General features: G+C 45.4%; 1 protein-coding gene across 3 annotated transcripts in view; it reads left to right on the top strand.

Moving 5' to 3' along the window:
* DMD (dystrophin) overlaps positions 1-26,024 on the top strand; it is a 4,652,165-nt gene that overhangs the window by 4,160,435 nt on the left and 465,706 nt on the right. For all 3 annotated transcript variants that reach the window (XM_086934537.1, XM_086934536.1, XM_086934538.1), the window contains one exon: positions 10,330-10,391. In XM_086934537.1, coding sequence (XP_086790663.1) covers positions 10,330-10,391 — 62 coding nt within the window. The remainder of the gene's footprint in view (positions 1-10,329; positions 10,392-26,024) is intronic.

Raw genomic sequence — 26,024 nt, forward strand, 5'->3', positions numbered from 1 at the left:
CCCAGCCTCTATGTCCGTGTCTGATTGCGTGATTGTGCATGCATGCAGCATGAGGGCCTGTTGTGTTCCCGGTGTGATGGGCTCCGGGAATTATTCTAGATGGGGCACCTCTAAATGCGGCTAAGGCCTAGAACAAATTACTCAGAGACGTATGTTGCATCTTGCTCGTTCACTCCACTGTCGCCAACTGGCGTACGTGCGGACGTGACGTCATTTATTAACAGCGGTCACATGGGCAATGACGATGTACGCCTGTTACGCCACAGGCGGAAACACAACATTCCTCCCCAACCAATAAAAAAACCAAAATGTCATTGGAAAAACACTATCACCTTCAAATGTCACTCTCAGCCTGTCACGGCTCATAATGATGCAACACATCCCAAAGCACAAAAAAATAACCAGAGCAGTCTTACGTGAAATAGTCTCTCAGACGACTGAATGGTACAGGATTCTTCTGCAGTCTCTGTTGAGTTGCGCCTCTGCTCAGACCTTCAGCTGCCATAGGACGCGGGGTAATTTCTTCATCGACTCCCTCATGCTCGTCCCCTTGATGTTCGGAATCTCCATCTTCTGTTCCTTGGCACGGGGATGGCACATCATCAGGGATTGTAGGTCTGCACATTTGACTAGATACATCTAGGCAGTCTCGGGCGTTGCCCCTGACCCTGACAGGTGATCTGGCCGGGGAGACAGAGTCCTCGCCACATGGTGTGGCAGGTATCCTGGCGTTCCCAGATTGGTATTTCTTGAAATACGAAACGTTTCTAGTCACAGTCTCATTCCCTCTGGTGGCAACTATTCGGGTTCCCTTGACGTGGACTACAATCCACGGTTGTCGCTCATAGGGCAGTCGGAATTTGCCGCTGGTGATCCTATTCTTGAGTAGCACAGTGTCTCCCACGGCAATCTGGGATGGCTTGGCCCTTCTCCGTCTGCTTACTTGAGCATGCGTCTTCTTGCGCCGGGCCTCCACTTGGTCTTCCTGGGGAGTTTCTGGCTGCCATTTACAATGGTGAGGAATGGAGTCCATAATTACTCGACCCATGAGCAGGTGTGCTGGGGCAACGCCCGTGGTGGTGTGAGGCGTTTGGCGGTAGTTCCGGAGAAATGTGAATAGAGCCAGTTCGAGAGACTGTCCCTTGTCGTGCGCGATTCTGATTACCTTGTTGAGAGTTCGCATGAATCTTTCTACCTCGCCATTGGCCTGTGGCCACCTTGAAGTGATTCGGCGATGTTGGATTCCCAAGATCCTGAGATAGTTAGCTAGTTCTTGGCCTTGAAAGGGAGGGCCGTTGTCAGTCTTCAATTCCTTTATTAACCCATGAGCAGCCATTATTTTCCCTAGCTTGGGGATGACCTGAGCAGCGCTAGGTGTGGAGATGATCTCGACTTCAGGGTACTTAGAATGGTCATCAATGGCTACCAGGGTGTGTCGACCATCGGGGAGGCTGCCAAAGTCCAGACTGACACATTCCCACAGTGATTTTGGCCGTGGTTCTGTCATGATGGGGGCTGGCCGAGGTGCTTCTCCGGCTGTTTGACAGGCTGCACAGGATCGGACTATAGATTCAACCAGGTCGTCCATCAGGGGGAACCACACCTTGGTACGAAGGCGTGACTTTGTTTTGACCATGCTTTGATGGCCCACATGAGCTAGTTGAACAACATGTTCGGTCAGGGATTAGGGAATTACCAGCCGATGACCACTCAGTAGACACCCAGTGCTGTCCTCATTCAGCTCTTCTCTTACATGATACAGGCTGTCCATGATTCTTTGCGCCTCATTGGTCAGGACTTTCCACTCCTCCTTGGTTTTGTGCCAGTTGCCATGTCGCACCGCGGCAATTGCTCTCTGGAGACATTCATCCTTCTGGGTGGCTTCCGCTAGTTTCTCCATAGATATTGGTAGTGGACAGGATCGAGCAGTAATGCATCTCACATATTCCTCCGTGTCAGCTGCATCTTCCATCTCTTCTCTAGTTGCCGCTCGAGGATGACGTGAGAGATAGTCCGCGGGGTTTTTGGGTCCGGGCTGGTATTCTACCCGACCGTTATAGTTCTGGAGTTGTAGCATCCATTTCTCGATTCGCGGAGGGGGCTTCGAGGACGTTCCAGAGAAACGGTTTCCCATAAACATAGAGATGAAAATCGTGGCATCCCCAGTGTATCGCTATCGCTTCCTTCTCGATCTGAGAATATCTTTGCTCCGTTTCGGTGAGCGACCTACTGGCAAACGCCACCGGCATCCAGTCTTCTTCCATGTCTCTGCATCAGCACAGCGCCTAGTCCTGTGGGGCCGGCGTCCACGGCCACTAAGGTTAACTTTCTCGGTCAAAGAAGGCTAAGGTAGTTGCTTCGGACAGTGCTTCTTTGATGTCTCGAAAAGCCTTGTCTTGTTCCGTGCCCCATCTCCACGGAGTGGCCTCCTTTGTGAGTTCCCTCAGCGGTAGCGTTAGGTTGGCCAAGTCGCGAATTAATCTGCCGCAGTAGTTACATTTCCAAGGAAGCTTCGGACTTCGGTGACCGTTGTGGTGGGAGCAGCTTCTTTGGTGTCCTTCACTTTCTCTGGATCCGGGTTGACTCCATCAATTGAGAAAGTATATCCAAAGAATTGTAGTTTCCTCTTTAGGAACTCACACTTTTCACGGTGCAATGTGAGCCCAGCATCTCTCAATCTTCGTAGTACTTGGATTAGTCTATTGTGATGCTCTAGGATGGTTCTGGCGTGGATCATGATGTCATCACTGACATTTATCACACCCGGGATGTCTGCAAAGAGTTCCTGGATCACATTTTGGAATACTTCTGCAGCACTGGAAATCCCGAAGCTGAGGCGAGTGTACCTCCGTAGCCCCAGGTGGGTCGAGAAGGTGGTGATGTTCTGCGACTCCTCGTCTAAGACTAGCTGGTGATAGCCTGATCTCAAGTCCAGCTTGGAGAACCAACTCGCCCCTGCCATTTCACCTATCAAATCGTCTATCGTGGGTGTGATGTGTCGTTCACGCTTGATTGCGACGTTAGGAAGAGGCATGTCTACGCATATCCTCACCGTTTCCAGTTGTTTGGGTTTTCGGGTGACCAGTATCGGGGAGACCCAGGGGGTGGGACCCATGACTCTTTCTATTATTCCCGCCATTTCCAGTTTCTTAAATTCTTCTTCCACCAATGGACGCAAATGGAACGCTATCCGGCGGTGTCGCAAGGCGACAGGCTGGACCGTACGATCAATGTGTAGGTGCACCTCCTTTCCCTTGAACCTTCCAATTCCTTGGAATACTTATTCGAACTCCGTCAGTAGTTGTTGAATTGTTTCATGATGGACTCCAAAAGCGAAGGTCACTACGCCCAGGTCTTCTGCCGCCTGGCATTCTAGCAGCATGCCTTGGCCATCTTCGGATACAAACACGTTGGTGGTTACCGATCGGTCTCCATGTGATATGGTGGTCCGAAATTTTCCCCGAATCCGGAGTGGTGTGTCTTGTCCATACGCAAACACAGTTATGGCTGACTGGGTGAGCACTGGCGGTGGAGATAGGGTTTTGTGTAGAGCAGACGCCATCAGATTGATAGTGGCACCCGTGTCCACCACGGCCATGACTTCATGAGACCCAATGTGGATCCCGCACTGTGGCAGCCGTCGCGCTGGTCGGGTCGCCGTGCCAATCAAATGTACTTTGTGTACTGTACGCTCCTCTTCATCATCATCCATATCACTCGGATCTCCTTCGGGTACTGCGTTTACCACCTGTCTAGGCTTGCGATACCGCTTGGATCGGCACACTTTTTCAAAATGGTTGTAGCGTCCACATGCCGAGCACCGCTTTCCTTTTGCTGGACACTCCGCCGCCGAGTGAGGTAGTCCACCACAGTAACCACACATTTTTTGCGACCCTGCGAGGCTGTCCCCGTGACTTTCTTAGTCCACTTTGTTGGTGACTTTACAGTTACTTTGTTGACCGGTTCTGCTTTCACCGGAGCCTGGAGAGCGGCCTCCATATGGGCGGCCCGCGCCTTCTATAACTCCTTTGTGCGCCCTAGTGTTAGTATGTCCGCTAAAGACTTGCCCGACTCCTCGAGGATTCTTTCCCTCAGTTTGACTGAAGCTCAGCCTTGGATGATTTGACCACGGATTTCCTCCGTGACATCGGCAAAACCGCATGTTGATGCCAGGTTTTTCAGGCGCGCGTGATAGGTGTCCAGTGACTCCTCTGGCAGCTGTCTGGCCTCTCTGAAGACGAAGCGCTCATAGTCCTGATTAGCCATCGGCTCGAAGTGAGCATTCAGGACGTTTATGAGTGTGTGGTGGTTCTTTGGGGTGACCTCCACTAACGTTTTGGCAATGTGATGCACATCCTTGCCTCCGAGATGAAGGACCATGGCTCTCTTTTGGTCCTTATGTACTTTTGTGGCCTCAAAGAATATCATCAGGCGATCAACCCAATCCTTCCATTTGGGCGCGAGTGGAGAAGGGGAGCCTTCTACCACAAAAGGCTCTATCGGGGGTATTGTGGCCATTTCGTTCATTAACCGCGGGATTGTCAGTTGTGACTCCACTCCACCCTATCTTCAGTGTCTTCGTAGACGAGGCGTTATTGGAATGCCCCTTGGTTGCAGTTGCCAATGCTTGCTGGCTCAGCGATTCTCTCTTTGAGGCTGCAATGTCCACTGCCAAGGCTTGATGACGCAGGGGCCCTTGTTCGTGAGGGGTAGCTCACCCCCTTTTGGGCGAGACGAGACGGAGTACAGGCCTCTCTTGAGTTGGCGGGCGTCCCCGTCCACGTGGTGAGGAACGAACAAATGTTCCAGAATCGGCCCACCGAGAGTGCGTCAGGGTCTAGGTCTACGCAATCATTCGCGTCCTCCCCGCCCTGCGCTGGGCGACGAGTCAGGATTCGCCCTGGGAACACATTTGCTCAAGGCCCTGAGCTTGGGCGCGAGCGCCAGGCCGTGTTCTGGGCCTCGCCGGGCCTAGCAATGCGTTGCGCGCCACTTGGGCGCCACACCCCGCCGCGGGGGAAACTAACAGAGCGACCTGGCGGCCACGCCGGGGGGGCCAGAGCGCCTCACCTGGCTCGCTCCGCCGGTGTAGGAACGCCTCCTTCACCGTCATCCAAAGCCGTGGGAACCACCGCGGCTCCGGCCGCACAGTGCTGGACACGAGCACCGCCAGCCAGGAGTGTAGCTCACGGCCGCCACGCGGCACAACGTGTGATCAGAGAATTACACGCAGCAAAGGTACGCCCACCCTCGTCGCCAGTTGTTGTGTTCCCGGGGTGATGGGCTCCGGGAATTATTCTAGATGGGGCACCTCTAAATGCGGCTAAGGCCTAGCACAAATTACTCAGAGACGTATTTTGCTTCTTGCTCGTTCACTCCACCGTCGCCAACTGGCGTACGTGCGGACATGACGTCCTTTATTAACAGTGGTCACATGGGCAATGACGATGTACGCCTGTTACGCCACAGGCGGAAACACAACAAGGGCCTAGCGCCCCCACCCCAATCACCATAATGATTACTCTTCAAATATTTGTAAGATGGCCCAGACTTTTGCTGGAGTGTCCTAAATGTAAGCAGGGGTGCGTGTTTGTTTTATTTCTTTTTAAGAAATGTCAAAGATATTTCATCATCCCTTTTGCCTGATTGAGACCACAACATAGGCTCGTATTTCACCTCACTTAAATGTTGTTACTTATCTACGTTTATGAAACACTTCACTTGTAGGTCGTATTGCATAGAGGCAGTAGTAGGTACCCTGTTGCCCACTAACTTCCTCTGAGAGGGACTATAAACTGATGTCCTGGTGGGAGAATATGGCCACCTGGAAGAGAAGATGGGCAGGTATTATTGGAGAGGCAGCAGGGAGAACAAGACGTTTATAGAGGTTTCTACCATGGGAGAAAATCTAATCAAGGAAATGGGAACCTACCAATAAGGGGTGCCGCAGTACCTTCTTCCGTGATCCACCCTAGCTAATGGCCGAAGAGAGATCGGAAGGTTGGTAGTCGCTTACTTACCTTACACTCTCTCAGATCATTCAGATGTGTCCTATTGTGCAAGTCCAGGGATGGAAGATACCATTATAAAACATGGGATTCTGAAGTCGCTGTATAAATGCATGTCTCTAATTTATTTATAATACATGGGATTCTGTAATCCCTGTGTAAAAAGCGGTCTCTAATTTCTCTGTAATCGGAGATTTGTGATGCATTCAGTCGCGGATTATGAAGAAAAGACTTCCGAATTTGACTATTCTAAATGATTACATCCGAGTTCTGACATCACCATGCCTGCAGCCAGAACCAGCAGCTGAGGTGAAAGGCAGGTCAGGCCACAGATCATAATTGAAGCAGCTGTTTAAAGCAAGGAAAAGAGAATGTTCATTTTCTTTCTTTTGCTTTATTTTTATGACTTACAATGACAAGCAGAGAGAATGTTTACTTTGTGCACTACTTATAGAAAAGCTAAAGCCATTCTGCATGTTTCTACGCACTCCAAGCTACTGTGGCCTATTTTTTTTTTACTAATTTGTATTCAACTGTTCCTATTATTGTTTACAACAAATATCTAACAGTTTTTTATGTGTTTAATTTTGTACTTATTCTTCATGTTTACAAACATTCTCACTCTTTCATATCAAAGAGCTATACGCCAAGGTTTTAAGTAGTTTGTGGGAAAGGTTTTGATGTGACCATGTATTATATACAATAAACGGCTTAATTTGAGCCAGTGGTTTCCGGTGCTCAGCACTGGCACTTAATCATCAAAAATTGTGCTTCAGCGCCAGTTAAGAACACACTAAGTATACCTTTTGCACCAGTGTTTTTGTATTGTTAACGGTCTGTGCGACATAAATTGTCGACAAAGGACCGATTTTCATGCTAATATACTGGTTCCACAGCCCCAAAGTCATCCGATCTGGCCGCTAGGCCACATCCCCTTCCCCACTTGTAGGATTTGTTGGTTCTGTGTTAGGCAGTATTACAGGAGAAATGGGCTGGTTGAAGCTGCCTCCTCACAAAAGACCCCCCCCCCCCTTTTCTTTTTTTTAATCAAATTAACCACTGACGATATAGTACCCCCTGGCATACATGATAGGAATATTGCAAGTCATCTCGGACTTCCATAACTTATAAAGGATCTCAGCTTCAGACTTGTTCCTGGTTATGGAATTCTCATCCACTGGAGATACAGATTCCTAAAAGCGGTTGAAAGGCAACATGTTTGCCACAACATGAAACATAACAATACATAGTTGGTTACAGTAGAGCAGTGTCTAGCCTATCAGGGTTGGTATACAGGCACTAAACCCCTGTGGCAAAAATAAAATGGCAAACCGAGTTGGACCATTATTTTCACCAGTGTAAATGAAGGATACGTGAAACAGAATACTGGGTTTAACCCTTTCGCTGCGGCGGCTATTCCGCCGCAGCGCTAACGGGGCGGGGCGGCCGCGCGGCGGCCGCATGCTGGTGACAGAACCGCTCCGTCACCAGCCGCGGTTGAGCTGTGCTGGTGACGGAGCGGTTCCGTCATGACCCGCCCCGCTCAATACAACTGCCGCGCAGGCGCGGAATAAGCGCCGCGCAGGCGTGGCGGCCGGGCCATGACGGAACCTCTCCGTCATTAGCACAGCCCAACCGTAGCTGATGACGGAGCGGTTCCGTCATCAGCAGGGGAGGGGTTAAGGCAAAATCTATTTTCCCAATTCCATGTTAGACTAGCAGCAGTAATATATCAAATACATTTGCCTTGTTTGTTGTCCTAGTGCTGCTTTTTGCTACTATAGATACATGTGTGATGGTAGCAGGCAGAGGCATAGGTATTAGTAACACTGATCATACCTAGAGATTTTTTTCTTCACACTACGTCCTGCTACTTACTACCACTTTTGTCAGATTCAAGATCCTTTTACTCTACCACTAGGCTGGACTGCCACTTTTTTGCTACAAGAAATAACTAATTAGATGTGCCTTGTTCCCTTTTTTAATGGAACAACGAACTCAAAAACATTAGAATGGTTACCATTTTATAATGGAGCCACAAAACAATAGAATGAAGTGCTACCCAGTATCCTCTTTATAAGCATCTTCGTTCATCTCATTTTTTTGTTCAGTGTGTATTCCTGATATTGGCCTTTAACATTTGCAGACTTTTTTTTACGCGGTAACAAATAGTTTTCTATGTATTGCAGCCATAAAATTGAGTTTTTAAATAATCTTTCTTGTGTTTGGGCGCACAAGCAACCTGACCATATTCTACATGTCACTATGAGTTTCCAGGAAATTTACTTACTTCGGTCAATCTTGCTCTGGTATGGCATGCACCAAAAAGAAAAATAATAATAATGTATCTGTTACTTTGCTCTGTTGTCCATTTGGTTGAAACAATACCATGTAAGTGAAATATATTAGCATATGGTACATCTTCCGAGAACCAAGTAGCTAGTTCTTCGATAATAAGCACATTTGCATCCTTGTAAAATACACCTGCCAGATTCTCCTTGCCCAATCAAATTTTATTGGAGGATGTGTCATTTTGCACCCCATTCATAAAGCTGTGAGTGTACCTAAATTGAACTTGAGTGCACATGCAAGCTTTATTTAAGAGTTTAAGTTGGTATTCTCAGAGTCTGAATTTACACTCGCAAATAGATTTACTTTCACACAAAATGATACCACCATGATGTCATTTTGCACATCAGTAAACCTTTTCATGGAGGCAGGCAGTGGGCGTTCCTTGTAAGGGTGGAGGGATGACATGAAATGTATATGAACACCATCAAATTTCAGGACTGTTTGTAGGCCTTTGTAAGGCACATTTCTCCTGTGGATTTAGTCAAAGTCTGCTGTTGTTAATGCAAGAAGTAGAGCTGTACCTGGGGTCAGAATGGGGTAGGAACATCTTCAAAATTGATGGGTTGTATACAAGAGGTTTTTTGACGGGTGAGGAGGAAATATTTTCTCTGTGGAATAGCTTAAGTGCAAATGCTATTTTTCTAAGCAGTTATGTATGTGTAAATGTACATCTGGTACAATTAACAGAAAAGCTTAGGTGTGTGTGCAGTGCTATAATGGTGAGTGTTGTAGCTTTCCAATAGTGCACCAGAAATGTTGTGTATTTCAAAACAGTACATTTAATTAATCCAAAATGTATGATTGCCATTCAATCATCTGTAAATCATACCTTCCCTTACATGTACCCTCATTTTATGTGGCAGTGGAGGATTAAATGATCCCTGAGAGTTCCCTTCCACCCCATTTTTTGGTTTGTTCAGGGATATAATTTCTGCCGCTTTCTTAGGGTGCACAATTGATATTTTTCTGCCACAGATTCTTCATTACAATCGCAGGAGGCTACCAAAATGGGCAACCGAGATCGTTTGTTAGGTTATACCATCTCCATGCAACCCCCTGCAGGGTTGAGCCTCTGCAAGATATATTATGTCATAGACTGCTTCGTTATTGTTTGATTGACTCAGTGGTTGTATTTTATCATCTTCTTTACTCTTTCAATGGCCTATTTCAGTACTGGCCTGTAGTTAGTGCTCTACAGTGGTTTTATATTGCCAATGGAAAAGTGATGGGATAAAAACATATGAGTCTTTACACATTGGCATATATAGATAGGAGGCCTATTATTTTTGCAAAGACGTGGTGGCACTTTCAATAGTAGATTGAAACACCTTGGGCATAAAATGCACAGGTAATAATGAAAAAGTTAGAACCGAGCTTCCTAATTTGTTTCCTTACATGCTACCCTTTTTCAGTCTGGATGAAATGTTCCTAAAACAGGAATGTGTGGGAGAAGGGAGGTTGTAAATTTGAAGATTTATTTTAAAGTATTTGCTTGACTGACATCCATGCTGCTGTGTTCTTCCTATTAAAAATTGAACTCTGAGCTCTCATTGGAAGAGGCTGTGTTTAAAGCTTCGTTCCAGGATCCTCCAAAAATAGCATCTTTTGTGACATGAAAGCACTAAATGTTTGAAGCATCAGAGAATGTTCAGCGTGGGTATGTTCAGTGTCTTTTAAAATGATGTTTCCCAAATGTATTATTTGTGGTTAGGAGATGAGTTTCTTCGGCGCATGCATGTTTTCTGGCGTGCACACCATCTCTTTGAGTACGCAGGAGAAGACGGAAACAAATAATTCCAGGAACTAGGGGCGAGGGAATTATCCATCGCTTTGGGAGAAATGAACGTGACCCCAGGAGGGATGTCTCACACTGTGTCAAGTGTTGTGCCCGCTTCAAAATGTCTTGACTACTATTGATCTGTGCCCCCAACATCTAACCTTAATTTCTCCTTCCCTTTTTGTGTTTCAGCCATGAGAACCAAACAACCTGCTGGGATCATCCCAAAATGACCGAACTCTACCAGTCCTTAGGTAAGATAAATTCACATGTAGCTGTTCCCCTATTGTTTATGCTTTGAGTAGTTCTACCTTGTTTTGCTTACTTGTTATTTATGGTATGTTACTACTGGCCTGGCTGTTCTTCTGGGCCCCTCAACTACCACTTCTAGACCGCAGGTCAGTGGCAAACCTGTTTACTCAGTATTCTCTTCATTGTGCAGAACAATATAGTGAAATTGACCACGGTCAAGATTGGTTCCCATTGGGAATGGGGCTTTGTATGCATTGCATCAGTGCTCTTTAACGTTCTTAGCCTTTGCATGCTCAGTGGACATATTTGTGTGCTAATCCTAAAGGGATAAAAGGGAAGTGAAGGGCAGAAGAAAAGTTCGCCAGACAAATATTATGTGTGCCATAAAATGCAAGATTGGGTCTGCTTAACAGAAACTACTTGCTTTAGGCTAAGCGATGAGGGCTGAATTGCCACATTCTAATGCGGTCTCGAAAGTTTTCCTTTGAAAGTACAATATTTATCTCTACTAACCGGCCTTTGTTTTGGTGCACATCTGTAATCTACCGGACATTGTCCACCAGAAAGAAGTGTGAGTCGGCACAGAAGCCATTTTGTAGTATGGGTAGCCAGGAAGGAGTTATTCCAGTATGTGGCTGTAGTGGTCAACACGTTTGAGCCCCAGAAATCCTTCTGAATGTTCTGTCTAGGGTTTTTTTGTATGGTGGTCTCTTTTGCCTTCTTCAGCAGCTTGGGCATTTAATGCTAGGAAAGCAAAAACCACAAAGATGCATTTTCATGCTAACAATTGAGCTCTATACTTTTCCTTGAACTCACATGGAATACCAACAAGATCCTCGGACACAATAGGGTTTATTTCGAAGTCTGGCAGAAACTGGACTGACCGGCTAATCACGATGTATACTCTCATTCCTATATTGGAGCTTGTGTTACGGTCATAAACTGGCCAAAGCACAAGCTCCCATAGAGGAATGGAAGTCTGTGTTCATCTCTGCACCCCATTGCAGGCATCTTAAGGTGCCTGCGAGAAGGTGCAGGGATCACCAAGGGGGCATCGATGGCATCCCCTGGGCCCCCAACTGGTGGCTGAAAATAGAAGTGGACCCTGCTAGGGGCCCGCACACATGCTTTCTGACAGGGATTCCATGTCGGAAAGTCCGGAATGGAAACCCTGCTGGAAACTGCATCACAATCCAGAAGGCAGAAACGCTTTACATTTGGATTACAGACCAGTCTCCAACTGGAAGACGGGCTCCTGGAGCTCATCGCAATGCAGCCGGAATGACCGGCCAGTTTCAGTTCCGACTGGCTGTACATAATCAGCCGATCAGAATTGAAACCGACGATGAGTGTCAGAAAGCCTCCGACCTGAGGTTGGAGGCTCTCTGACACTCATATCAGCTACAATAATTTTTTTAAAAGGTAACTTTACAGGCTATAAACTACTAAAATATACTTTAGGTGTGGACATCTCCATATTTGGTTATTTTTTTGCGGGGCACCTATTTAGTGCAGCTTGTTTTCTATGTTTTGTATTGCCTATGGATTTTAATGCCTATGTATGATAGAAGTAATATATTTTTCCTTTTTGTTAATCTTGCCAATCCCTCTATCAAACTGGAATTGCCTGTGATTTGAATAGTACAAGCCTAGGTACAAATCCATAGGGCACTGCAGAGACTATGATTTTACAAGGTGGGGGTAAGTGGGGGATAATGGTACAGAAGTGAGCTGGAGGGTAAGCTAAAAACTGTTGCAGTAACTTGAATGAAGGGGTACATGTTTGTGGGATTTCTACTAAAAAGATAAAATTGTAGGTTGCGGAGAAGAGGGATTTGAAGGAGTAGGATCAGGAGCGTGGGGACACTTAGAATGTATGTGTGACAAAGATTTTGGCTATACAGGAATTAAAATAAGAGTGAACGATCAGATAGAAAGGAGGAAAGAGGAATACTATCGGTCTGTGGCTGGGAAATAGCAGTGATATTTTCACGGTTGTCCATTTACGAGGTGGTTATAGTAGTATGAGGTGTTACTTCAACGGATGAAGTGGGGCATGGATGGAGACTGTCAGATTCACAAGTGATGCCCATCATTAGCATATAGCAGGTGAATCCTGGCTTCTTTGGCCTGTCTTGCCTCCGTTTCTTGGTACCGTCTGGTGGTGCTGCAGGATAATGTGTATTCTTCAGGTGGACTTGACCTTGGTGGCCGGATATAGTAGATTGTGCATGTTGAAGGCCTTGCAGATGTTTCGGCAGGACTTTAATGAGATGTTTAGAGTTCTAAGAGTGGTGGTTTGCTTCTATTGTACTTTTGGAAATCTTTAATGAGACTGCACTCTCGTAGGGCATTCCGCATGCATACTAGATGAGTCTTGGGGATACTGACCGGTACTGTTGAGCTGGGATAGGATTAGTGCCTGGATGGCAGTCTTGAGGTCTCCTTTTAAAGCTAAGTACTTGACTCTGTGGAGCAAGGTCAGCTGGGATTAGGCTCTCTTAGTTTTGTGTGCAATGTTGGACCTAAATCCAAGATCTGTGTTTATTTGGAAGAACAACTGACTTGGCTGTATTGACGAAACATAGAGTGCTGCCACCTAGGCTCATAGCTAGAGCCATAATTGACCATGCTGTGTGTGGCTTCTTGCAAAGAGTATACATGCCATTATGGTGGGGCAATGGAATGCTGCTTTGGTTCATGATTGATTCTCCAAAGCCTTGGTGCTTGGTTCTGACAAACATGAACCGGATACATTGCTGCCTTTATTTTTAAAAATGTGGTGTCTACAATGGTTGACACTTTAGTCTTATTTAAGAGTAAGGATTTTCAGGACTTCCTTTGTGCTTCTGGTATTGAGATTTGTACGATTCCCATTAAACTACAATCACATACAAAGTGTGCCAAGACCCAAGGCTTATTTTAGGAGACCATTAAAACTGAAGAAGTTCAGATTTTAGGTTGGGTTTCTTTTGTACAGTTTGTAGTTTACTTCCATTTCAGAAATGTGTCTGTGAATTTTATCTCAGTAACTTTAAAACTGATAAGGTGCCTATCATGATAAAATGAATATTAGCAAATGCTTATTACCCGAGGTCCTCTACTTCTTTAATACACCTCTGATACATACCATTGTGAAGCCTATGCACCCCAGAATCTCAACACACGCAGAACGTGTTGGAATGTTGGATGTTAGTACAGAAGAATTGCCTTGGTTTCCTATTATATTTTGTGTTTGCAGGAGTGAAACATCCAGTGAACCCTCACAGCCCATCTCTATTCATCCTTAGTTTGTTCCCTCTCTCACTTTGACAAGCTATGTGAAACCAATGACTAGGATTTAGTAATACTTGTCTCTAAAAGCAGTCTAAAAATTAAGACTTTGTCTCAAGTTTCACCAGGGAGGAACTACCCAGGAAAGGACACCCAAAGGAGAGGCTATAATCTGTATTCATTTCTTCAGTTTTTTATTTGATATACACAGAATTTGTAACACTTCTGTTATTCGGAGGTTGAGTCCTGTTTCAGGAGGTATTCCTGTCTTCAACGAGGATTCCAATATGTACACCAGGGATCACGAATCTCCGTCATTTTCCTGTAAAATAAAAAAATTAAATAAAACAAGGATCAGTCAGTGGGACCGAGAAGTCCTCAGACTCGGGTAGAGGTTTGTGAGGGAGCATCACCAATTGCCACCACCTTGTGCAGCCCAGATAGGGTTTAGGATACAGAAACAGTGTCCTCCCTTTAAGAAGTTCTCTTCCTTTCATAGTGCCCAGAAAACCCCCGTAGCTGGAGCCGTACCTTGTCCAGCCACGCTCCTCCTGGAGAGTGGCGGGCAATTTGTTGTCTTGTTGGCATCCTGGCGTCTCCTTGTCCTCCGGGGCATTGGTTTGGGGTTCCTCTTCAGCAGGGGTGTGGGGCCTCATCCACAGGATCTGTTTGGGCTCCGTTTCTTCGCGTCCTCCGGTGTTCACGTTTCCTTCCTATCTCTGAAGCGTGTCCTCCTCCCCCTAGCTAACGCTGCCTTCTTTTGATAGGGCTGTCTGGTAGATGTTATCCGGTACGTCATATGGGGCTACTCCCGAGGCCACTCCGTGAAGAATTAAAGGAACACTCCGAAGCCTGTGTATGGAGTAATAGTATTTCAGTCTCCTTGCTTATCGGGAGTAGGGCGTCATGTCTCTCAGTCCATCCTCAGCCCCACGACAGACTATTGTCTCTTTAATCAAGACAACACCGAGTCCAGCCTAGTCTTGTCTTAAACTTTGGCAACCCGTGTAGGAAATCTGACTCAAGAATTCAGACAGCAGTAAAGTATAATGAGATAGGCATTCTTCGACACATTACATATTGATCAAGATAAAATGAAGCAATTAGTTAAACACCCCTTTTTAACAATTCAACACAGATGTGATATAATTGCTGAGATCTTCATTAGTCAGGACTGCCCTTCTGAAATTTAGTTTTGGGGGGTGACTTTGCTCCCTCTTGCAAGTGCATAGTAAACACCAGTTTCGTTGCTTAACCTGTCTCTCTAGAGGGATTTTATGTGCATTGTGTTGTTTTCATGGTACATTATTGTCCATCAAGGTGGTATGCTCTGTTATGTCCAACCATTAATAACTCGTCCGCTCCAATCGTTTGTTTTACTCTGTACTTCTACTAGCTTCTTTGATAGGCAAAATTGGCTATGCAGAGAAAATGAGGAGGCATACGACGCATTTTTTTCTTTTTAGTTTACTTTTACATTCTTTTTTTTTAATCATCAGATATTTGCATTTGATACAAAGTGGAAAATAAGTACATTACGGAGATAAGCAGTACACTCCAGTTGCGGGAAAGAGGAAAAATGCAATGTCATCAATTTTATGTTATTTCTGGTCACAATATGCCAATACGTCAGAGGTATAACATAGCATAACAAGTGCTTACTGAATGTCTCTTGTCACAAAACAAACATGGCAGTAGTTATGTCGAGCGATCGACGGGCCTTGCCAGTGCCAATTGAGCTTGTCTGCCTGGAGTGGACTGCTGGCTCATGAGGGGGCAGAGAGAGGGTATGGGGGAAGAAGGGAACCCTGAGGGAGAGGGGCAGGTGGGAGAGAGAGCAGAAAGAAAATAGGAGTAGAGAAAGAGGCGAGGAAGATTGCCTCGGACTGGGCAGGGAACACACCTGTCAAGAGGGTCAGGCCGGAGTGAGCAGACTGTTGGGGTAAAGTTCGGGCATTACCGTAGTCTGTAAGGTGATGTAAGAGGGGAGTTCACAGAGGTTTGTTCTCTAAGTATTCAATATAGGCTTTCCAAATGCATCTGGGGCAGGAAGTGCAGAGAAGGTTAGTGTGTGGAGTGTTGTCAGTCCTCTGACAGACAATATTAAATTCCACCATTTACCAAAGGCACTTGGAGATGTTGAGTACCAGTATGAGAGAAATGCTTTGGTGCCAAAGAGGAGGAGGAGGACCTCTAACAAGGAAGTGTGGGAGTCGAATTCAGAGGAACGGGGTTGGCATGTAGGCCCAAGACAGTTGCTAGGAAGTCAATCTCTATTGTAAGCCCTGTGATCTGATGTAGCAGGTCTTGCATCTTTCTCCATAGTGGGAGTGACAATTTGCATTTAAGAAACATATGTTGGAGGTACCCTGGGCTCTCCCTACGCCAGCAGCATGTATTAGAGTACCTCCGACCCAGTATGTGTAGCCTGGCTGGGGTCCAGTATATTTTGTGGATGGACCAGAATCTAGATTGTGTTTGTGCAGGGGTGATTTTGACATCCAAGGATAATTTCCATTAAATAAAAATGTGTTTCTTTGAAGTTGGAGGAGCTTGCTGATCGTGTATAGGGTTTCCATTCTCAGTTAAATAATCTCAGAGCCTGACCATTAGATGTGTTGAAAAGTTTGTACAGATGTGAGGCAGTATGGCCTCTCCCTTTAAAGGTGCCTAATAGTCCGGGGAGGTGTGGTTCATGTAGGGGTCTCCGATAGTTCAAACACTTTTGAGTCTTAGAAATTTGTAAAAGTCAGTATTGGGTAGATCAAATTTCATTTGCCAAGTGGAAAGCAAGATAGGTTTGGTGCGCGAATCCAGATTTTTATGGAGTTTATGCCTTGTTGAGCCCATGTATCCCAGAATAGCGTCTTCCACTTAAGTTTAATTGTGCTGTTGAACCGTAGGGATTCCAGGGACGAGCAGTGTAATCTGTGTTCAAGGCGTTTGTCGAGGAGTAGGAGTGACGCAACCATTATTATGGTGTTTCGAGATATTGTGCCTTGTGAGGGTGGAACTGAGGGGTAGTGGTACAGTTAGGCTGGATTCAATGCTGAGCCACAGGCGGCTGGATTTCTGTGATCGCAGCCACCTTGCACCCTGGGATGTCGGGAATGCTCTTTGCTAGCAGGTATAGTCTGGGATGTTTATCCCCCAGAAGATTTGTTCCTTTTCAAGATTTTCATACAAATTCTTGAGTTTTTACCTCTCCATATGAACTTGAAGGTGAGGTTATTCGTAGACCTAAAGATGAAGGAGAGAAGACTACTGGAAGCATGCTAGTTAATCAGGGTGGCTATCATAATCCCCACTCACCGCCACCATGTGATATTTTTCGGGACCAGGTATTTGAGAAGTTCCTTTATTTTGGTAAGTGTTTTTTGTTGTTCATTAACTATAACAGAGAGATGAAGATCAAAGCTAAACCATATGCCCAAGTATTTGATGGTTGTCTGTTACCACTTTAGACCTAGGTCACCGATTACAGTAGATGTACAGTGAATGTTTAGGGGGGATACCTCCGTTTGTATCTTCATTCAGGGACTAGTCTGCTACTTGTGAATATTTTTCTACTTCTTCCATGATTGGTATGGCTGTGGGACTTCCTTGGTGACTAACAATACATTGTCTGCATAACAGCTACTACGTGTCTGCCTGAGGAGTAATTAATGCATGCGATCCGTGGGTTTTCTCGAAAGGTGGAGATTAACAATTCAATGACCACAAGGAAGAGAAGAGGTGAGAGCAGACCTCCTTGATGAGTACCTTGTGAGAGAGTGAAGGGTTGTGGTAGGTGGTCATTGACCCACACTCTTGCAGTGAGGCTGGAATACAGGGCCATAATCATGCAGATAAATGCATTCCCCAGGTGATATCTGTGTAATGTGGCATGTAAAAACGGCCAAGAAACCTTGTCAAAGGTCTTTTCTGCATTAAGTGCTAGGGTCGCTGTTAGTGATTTGGACAGTTTGGCTCCTTCTGAGACGCAGCAGAATGTTCTGATATTGTCCGCCATGAGTCTGTCTTTGAGGAAACCTGTTTGTGAGTTTGGCATCAGGGTTTGGATGACCAACTCCAGCCTGAGGTCCGCAGGCTTTGTGTGATCTTGTAGTCGATATTGATAAAGGCGATCTGTCTATAATTTTTGACATTTAAGTTATTTCTCCCTTCCTTTGTTATCCCCACAATAGTAGCTTTAGTGGCTGAGCCAGTAATATAGCTCCCTGATGCATACTGTTGGAAAACTGCATAAAGGGGACCTGTCACTTTGTTGGCAATTTTTTCATAACATTTTGCAGAGTAGCCATCTAGGCCTGGGGCCATCCCAGTTTTAAGGGATTGTATTGGCAAAATAATTTCTTCTTTTGTGGTGGGTTTATTGATGGTGATAGAGTCCTGTTGTGATATTTTAGGGAGATGGCAGGATTTGAGATGATCGTTAATCTTAGTTATATAGATCGGCGTGTTGGAGTTCTAGAGTTCCCCATAAAATGCTTTAAAGGAGTCAAGTAAACCTTCTGTCAATGTGGCAATCACCACTTCTGGGCTTTTTATGGCTGATATAAGGGATTTGTTTTTTGTGTATTTTAAGAAGTTGGCTAGCGATTTGTCCGCTTCGATGTTATTGCAAAGCCTGCCTGCATTGACCACTTCGATCCATTTCAGGCCCTCTGGCTAAGGATTTTGTTGTATTCATATTGCGCTACTCCCAATTTCGATAGGAGAGATGAACCTTTAGAATATCTAAGTTGGGAGTTTAGCCTTTGGATATTCGAGTCTAGTTCTTTGAGTCGGTTGGATATAGTTTTTTTTTTTAAGGACACAATGTGACTCTGTGTTCCTCTTAATGTGGATTTGGGGGCATCCCATCAGGTTGTAGGGGATGTGTAGTTAGGACGTTTTCTTTGAGGAAGTTTTCAATGGTCGTTGCGATCTCCGTTCTATTGTTGGGGTCATCTAGGAGATCATTGTTCAAGTGCCACTTTTCGAGAATAACATTAAGTGTTATTTGGATAGACACATGTGATCAGAGATCACAATCTGTTCGATTTTCAGGGATTGAGAGAGGTGGAGCTCACCATAATATAATATATTCATGAATATGAGTGTTGGGGAAAATTTTTCATTTGTTTGTGAGCTTTGTTGCCTATACATTTGTGAATTAATATTCTGTCTAGGTTACCTTCCATAGGCAAGTTAAAATCTCTACCTGAGATAAAAGCTTAGGTTGTCTGAAAGGTCCGAGAGCTGTTTGTCTAGGTCCTCAGAAACCAGTTGCATGGTCATTCAGCATGTAGATGTTTACAATAAAAAAACACTAGATCTCTTTTGTTCTCCTTAGAGATGAGAAGTCTGCCTGATTGGTTGTGAGTGTATGACCTGTCTGGGGTATCAGATTTTGTACATATTAGTGTTGCCACCCCATTGTTTTTTATAGGGCTGGGGAGAGGCCAATGTCTGCAATCCATGAGCGGTAGAATTTCGGGTAGTGAATAGATTTCAGGTGGGTCTCTTGTAAGAGGATGATATCCACCTTCAGTTTGTTACAATAAGCTACAACTACTCTACGTTTTACAGGTTGGTTAAGCCCCTTTGTGTTTAGTGAGAGTATGTTTGAGAAGAGCCATGGTGAGTAAGCGAGGTCACTTGGGTCGTTGGGTGGATGTTTTGGGGGGGAAAACCTGCGGGGGAGAGAGAAGAGAAGGCACCTTGAGTTTGATTGGGTTGTTTAGTAAGCAGTTGCAAGCTTCCGCCAGTATTGTGTGTGGTGCCCTGGGGATATTGTGTGTATTGAGGCAGTGTATATTAAAGGTTCGCCCAGGTAGCCGAGGGAGAGAGTGGAAGGGCCGGGGAGAGGGGAAAAAGGTAGAGTAGAGGAGATAGAGAAAAGGGAGAAAAGCTGGTGTAATAAAACATAAAAGTAAAACTATTTAAAAAAAATCAATGGTCCCAACACCTACCCATCCTCCACTCATCCCCTGGAATGTGTATAAGATGCATTCCCCCGCCCTTATTCTACGTGGAACACACTGAGCCACAAGCTAGCCTTGCCAGCCCTGCAGGATAGCTGGTTGGTACCAATCTGAGAGAGAGGGTCATACTAGAGGAAGTCGCAGGAGTATAATGTGCACAGGTGATGTGGGAAATGGATCATGGCGAAGGTCTGTTGGGACTGGAAGGGTGTAGGGTAGTCGGGTGTCTTACCACTATTACTGTGAGGAGACCAGTTTTACAGAGATAACATGTAGGTGTGTTAGCTAAAGGTTGTACCTTAGAGCAGTTATGGTTGGTGGTTTGATATGCAATAGAGTTAAACAGATTTGGCTAGAGAGGATGCATTTTAGAACTATGTGGTATGCTGAGGGTATCAATCAGTGTATGGGTGTGGTGGGGTTCACTCACTGAGGCATTCATTGTTGGACTGAAAGGGCAGGATAAGTGGTAGAGGCCAGTGTGGGTAGTGCAAATGATGGGGACTCTGTTGCCAAACGCCACTCCTGACCATTGTCCGAATGCACATGTGGGACGGGTCAGATACTGGCCTATATAGACCAAAATCAATAATATGTCAGCTGAAAACCTCAGCAGTTTGAACTGAGACATCAATCAATCATTATACATCAATCATTCTACTGAGATCATCAAACATTTCTACTGAAAAGAAGTACTGTATTCATGCTATAAGACATGCATACAGATATTACGTATCCGGCATGATGTTAAGAGGTATGAGTACATTACAACAGTATCAAACAGGGAGTTTCCTGCTGGTCATTGTGTCCTTTAAATAGTCCTGTGCAATATTGATTCTGGTTCTGTTCTAGAGGATGTGTTGAGATTTCCTCATATGTGCAAGCATGGCTTCTGAGTGGCAATATTGTGGTGGTCCAAATATCATGACTCTAGGGTGCAAATTAGGAGGGTTAGAGTGGGGCTTGCCCATCCTGAGTCTGTGAGCCCGTTCTATCTCAATGTTTCCGTCAAATTGGATTCCCAGGGTGCAGGGTATCCAGGCCTCCAAATATCCGACACAGGAGTTTGCATCGACTACCACCTTTTCTGGTAGCCTGAAAATGTGCAGATTACTTCTGTGCTTCCGATTCTCCAACTTGAAGATGTCTTTCATCAGGAATTTGATTTTGTTGGTAACTGAATCCACTCTTGTCAGAAAACGCAGTTTCCTCCAGTGTGCTAATCCTAGCCTCTGCTTCTGTAAGTCTGCCTGCCATATTTTGAAAGTCATTGCTTAAGGCTTGATGGTCGTGATGCATGGCATCTGTTTACTTTTGTTTTTTGGGCCAAGTCATGTAAAGCTCCGAGTCACTATAGTATAATATCCAGGCTGGCCCCGGATTCCGTCTTGGTCCATTTTAGTGTAGATTTGTTGTCTTTATTGTCTCTGTGATCCGCCATCGTGCCAGCTGTGGTGGACTCGAAGGGATGCTACGTAGTTGTGTATCCACACAAGCTGTTTACAGGGTCAATGTTGCTCATTTACCGGTGTCGGAGCACAAGGTGTTCAGTTCTTGTGGAGCCAGAAACTGTTTAGTTGGACAATTATTGTGGCAGGGTATGTTGAGTGTAGCTGTACCGTTACCCAAGATCGGTTTAAGTTGCGGGTGCAAATCTCGAGGTTGAATTATATAGAGCACTATTTATTGGGATTATTTGCAGCCCTCGCAACCTTGGTAGGCAAAGCGTTGGTAAGCAATGAACGCCTGGCTTCAGTAATCCTTGGACATAGGGTAGGCCTCAGGGGTGGGCGCATTCGCCATTTTGTTTTTCCTTGTGCGGATGCTGTTAAACTGCATATGACGTTAAGATTCAGAGTTATTCTTAGTGCGTGATGTTGAATATAGCCACTAATCAGATCCCTTAATGTGTGGCATGATTCACCATGATGCTGATTAAATTTGGTGGCATGGAGGTGGGCTGTATCGGATAGCCAAGCATTGTCCGCAGATCAGAAGCGCCTCACCTGTGCTTAGTGACCAGATCATCAGGTGCAGAAGTGTGTTAAGTGGCTGTAGGGAACAGGTACCGAGGCTGCAGTAGGAGGGCACTCTGTGCTCTTGGCACAAAGATTTCTGTAGGTAATAGACCGGGTTCACAGCCAAAAGTAATTGTGTGGCTAAGGGTAGTCGGCACCTCTGGGACACAAGTACATGCAGTGATGCAGACAAGTGAGCTATTATATTGGGACCCCCATTGGGTACAGTGTTGTGCCTACTATCCATCTATCATTGATGTGTACAATAGTGGGGTTCTTCACGAAGTGTGGAGGTAATGAGAGCCACCATTTTGTATTCTAGTGTCTGGCCTGTCCATGTAGCGGAAGCGTTTCACACGTGCCCTGTGACCTCTCCAGTGGTTGCAGGCTTGTGTAAGTGTTGGCAGGATAAAGGGCCGGCAATCTCTTTGGGAGGGTTCTTTGCACTTGCTAGTACAGTGACATGAGTTGTAGGCTGTAGGGAACAGCCACAGATGATATTGATTATGCGTCCATGGATCGAGCAGCTCCTCTGAATCGCTGGCACAAGCACTTCTGCACCCAGCTATGCAGGCTAGTTAGTGTTCCTCAAGAGAGTACCACTTTAGGGTTAGCACACTGTGCCTCCTACCTTACAATCGCTTTTGTGTGTGACCATGGGGCGATCCACATGGCACAGAGCCTCCAGAAGCCGTCATATTTGTCTTCCTTGCGTGAGACCGGCGAGGAGCCCAATCCGGTCTAGTCCATCAGTCGAATGCCTCGATTTTCACCACATCTCAACCCCCCAGTGCTTAGTTTGCCTCCGTAGATTTGCATCGGGCATCTGCTGAGATTGCGCTCCAATGCACTAGACACTACAGGGCTGGGTGCAGAGCAGTCTGGTTAGCCGCCAACTTGCCCTGCCTCAGTCCGACCCATGTCAGCTTTAGACAAGTTATACACATAAGAAACATCACCCCATTCCATGTTTTAAAACTTTCACTTTTAAGCACACCATATGTTTAGAGAAAGTTGCCAAGTGGCAGCAAAGGGGTTCACTGGAAAACCACTGGAATGGGTGCATAGTGGTTACGTACAAAAGCAAATAGAAGAGTGCATTACCTGTGATGGCTAGATTAAAGGGGAATAGAGGCTTGTTAAATGGTTGCCAATATATCACATCCCTTCAAGGATAACTGTCAGAGTTAGTAATGGATCAGCCTCCTGAGTGTGTTTGGAGGGAGCTAAAACAAAAACAGTTTTTTTCCTGTCTACCCCACTCTGCCATTGGATGTGTGACCTGAAAAACCCCACCCCCATAAAAGGAAAAATTGACATGTAGAGAGAGATTGACAATAGGTGCCCTGAGGCAGCTGGGATCCGTGGGCAGACTGTGAAAGGCACAATTTACACTTTCTCATTGGTGCCGCAGCCAAACACAATACGTAAATGGATAAACACAGAGCCTTTCTCCTCTGGGAAAATAACAAATAAGCATAAGAAATAGATACACAGCGCAACTATTTATAAATACAACCCTAGACACCTCGCTGCGTGGATTCCCACCCAAGAAGGGACTCCACTTCCTGCGGTATTCGGGTTAATAGGTATACACGTTTTAAATCCCCTGTGTATTGCAAAGAGTCTCCCAACTGCGGGTCCAGTTAGTATCATAGGTAGCATGAGGTAGATCTGGCAGATTTTGCATGGGCAAAGACGAACAGCAAATCTGTGGTGCAGTTAAGAATCACAGTAAATAAATTATCAACTGGAAATATCACTAATAAGGAAATACACTGCTATCTTGGTGAATGAATGGCCGATCTGCCGCAACTCCACATGTGGGAATCTGGAGATCTCCTGGCTCTGATAATGAGCCCCAGTAACTTGCCTAAGTGCATTTCCTAGAGAGCGTCATTGCAGATTCCTCCCTCAGTACAGCAAAGGTCTGATGGTTTTGATTCCCACAGTGGGCCTCAGAGCCTCTCTAGTCTCAGATCAGGTTTCATACTCCCAAGGTGGTTGTCAGTTTAAGAGACTAAGACCACTCAGTGGGCCAAAAACAGGCTTAGTTTACCAGGGAAGCCTACCAGCACTCCAGCGAATCCTTTGAAACATGGTTGGTTCTCCTTGAGCATCGGACTGAATACCACGCCAGCATATACCCTTCCTACGGTGCATAAGATGAACCTTTTAAGAATCTTCTAGGTGAAGTCATCGGACTACCTGATCCCACCAACCAATTGGGGCCAGGCAGCCAGCCCTGCTTTTCCTGTCCATTCTTAGTACATTTCTGAAACATAGCTGTCCATGGGGGCTCTAAGGTATTAGGACCTCAAGCAGAGATGCAATTCGCCAGGGTCAGGAAGTGGCCATGCGGAGAGAAGGCTCCGGATATAGGCTTGACACTATCTGTGCACATGACACAGTCCTCCGAATCGTGGTCATACTCCACAAACTTCTGACTGCCCTTCCTTGATTGGGCAAGTTCAGAAACCTGAAGCTCCACTGTCTTTAAAAGATAAGTAATTCAGAAGATGCAAGTGAGACGTTCCCACTGAGGTCTGTCTGCACCATAATGATCCACACTCCTATTCCCATAGCACCCAATCATGATGTCCTTTCGTGGATACGTCAGACCTTGAATGGGAGGTTCACCCCTGCTTATGCTAATTTATACAAAACAGAGTAGATCCAGAGATATTTCCCCAACATTAGATGAAAAAAAAACAAGATTGAATGAGTCTAAACATGCAGAAGGTAAAATCCCTATCAGAAAACTAATATCATACTCTCAAACTTCCAATCTGTTTGCCATAAAGTCCACTATACCATGTCATTGTTACAGATCGTACCAGGTCAGGAGCTGTACAAGCTGCTGTGGCTGCAGATGAAATCCTCTCATTGTTAAAACTTACAAGACTTAAAGTCAGAAGCCCACAACACTTTGTTGTCTGGCTTTTTGGGCATGATAGTCTGCTCTTTCGGAAGGTATCGTCCTCTTAACACTGAATATGGTTGTCGCTGTGCTTTCTGTGAAGCACCACCTGGATTAATAAGTACTTGACAGTGTCAGCTCAATTTCACACCCTCCTCTTGGGATGAAGATGTTGGAAAAGAACGTTACCCAGCAACTGCAAATCCACACCGCACAATGTCATCCTAGAGATGTGGTACGAGAATAACATACTCAAAATGGCACCTGACCAAAATATTGTACGATAAATACTGCTCACAGACATACTGCTCTCTTTGAGATGATGATAGGAAATCTACACACTTTAGAAATATATGTTTTGTTAACAATATTTAGGACATATTCGTCAGACTATATTTCTGACTGCGATATTGTGACTACAGAGCTGTTGTTTATTTGGTAAGGCTGATACTGAGAACCGAGACCATGCCAAGCTCCCCTGTGAATGACATACTAGTAGAGCCAAAGAACGCCAGTGTGTATGCGCACTTATCGTTCTCCCTGTTACCGGTCCTAGGCAGTGGCACAGCTAAATTGAGGACCTTACAAAACATCTTGGGTATTAAGGAGGAACAGCCGTGTGGTGCAGTCCACCTCTTTCACTATCCAGCACTACTTTATAGTATCATTGCAGTAGCTTTCCCAGTTCCATCTGAAACTTCCATCTTCAGCTCCACATGTCACTGTACAAGAAATCAGTCAATATGTCTGGTTAATAGATATATGGTTACTTACCTCCCAGTAACAGGCCCAAAATGAACGCTAGCTGTCCCAAACCATGCTAAAGTGTTGAGATGTACAGTGGCCCATGCCCTGCTAACTACATCATTAGCCTTTCAGGTGAGCAAGGTTTGTAACTACCATAACCCTTTCCATCTGTTCACCCGGCAATGGTGGAAGATTACTTATGATGTCCGTTTTGATGCATCAGTTATGTTTGTGGGAATGAGAACCATGGTCACTTTGCCCTATTGGGAGTAGAAACTCCTTATAAAAACCCAAAATGGCAACTGTCCCTAAAAGCACAAGAATATATGTGAATGATCTTGCTTGCCAAGAATTCCAGGATTCTTTTTTGGCATGTGGGTTGTAGATGTTCAAGCAGATGATACCTGTTGACAATCACACCCCTCCTAAGATTGAGAACTCACACCTCACATTTATTTGATAATGCTATACGTGTACATTCTGTACAACCTTTCAAGCCCATTCAGATGCAACAAGTCGGCCACAGTGTTCAATCTGGGAAGGCCTCCATTCAAGGAGGATGGGGCCCATATCAGATGCTCTGCGTTTACAAGCACCTAAAATTAAGAAAGTCAGTAAAAAAAATGACTAGTTCTGTTTTCAGGAGTTTACTGAACCAAACGTGATGCTGGTCACAGAGCGGCTCAGGTGTCAGCTCCACTGGCCCTC

The sequence above is a fragment of the Lissotriton vulgaris genome, chromosome 8, assembly GCF_964263255.1.
Source record: "Lissotriton vulgaris chromosome 8, aLisVul1.2, whole genome shotgun sequence".
NCBI lineage: Eukaryota > Metazoa > Chordata > Amphibia > Caudata > Salamandridae > Lissotriton > Lissotriton vulgaris.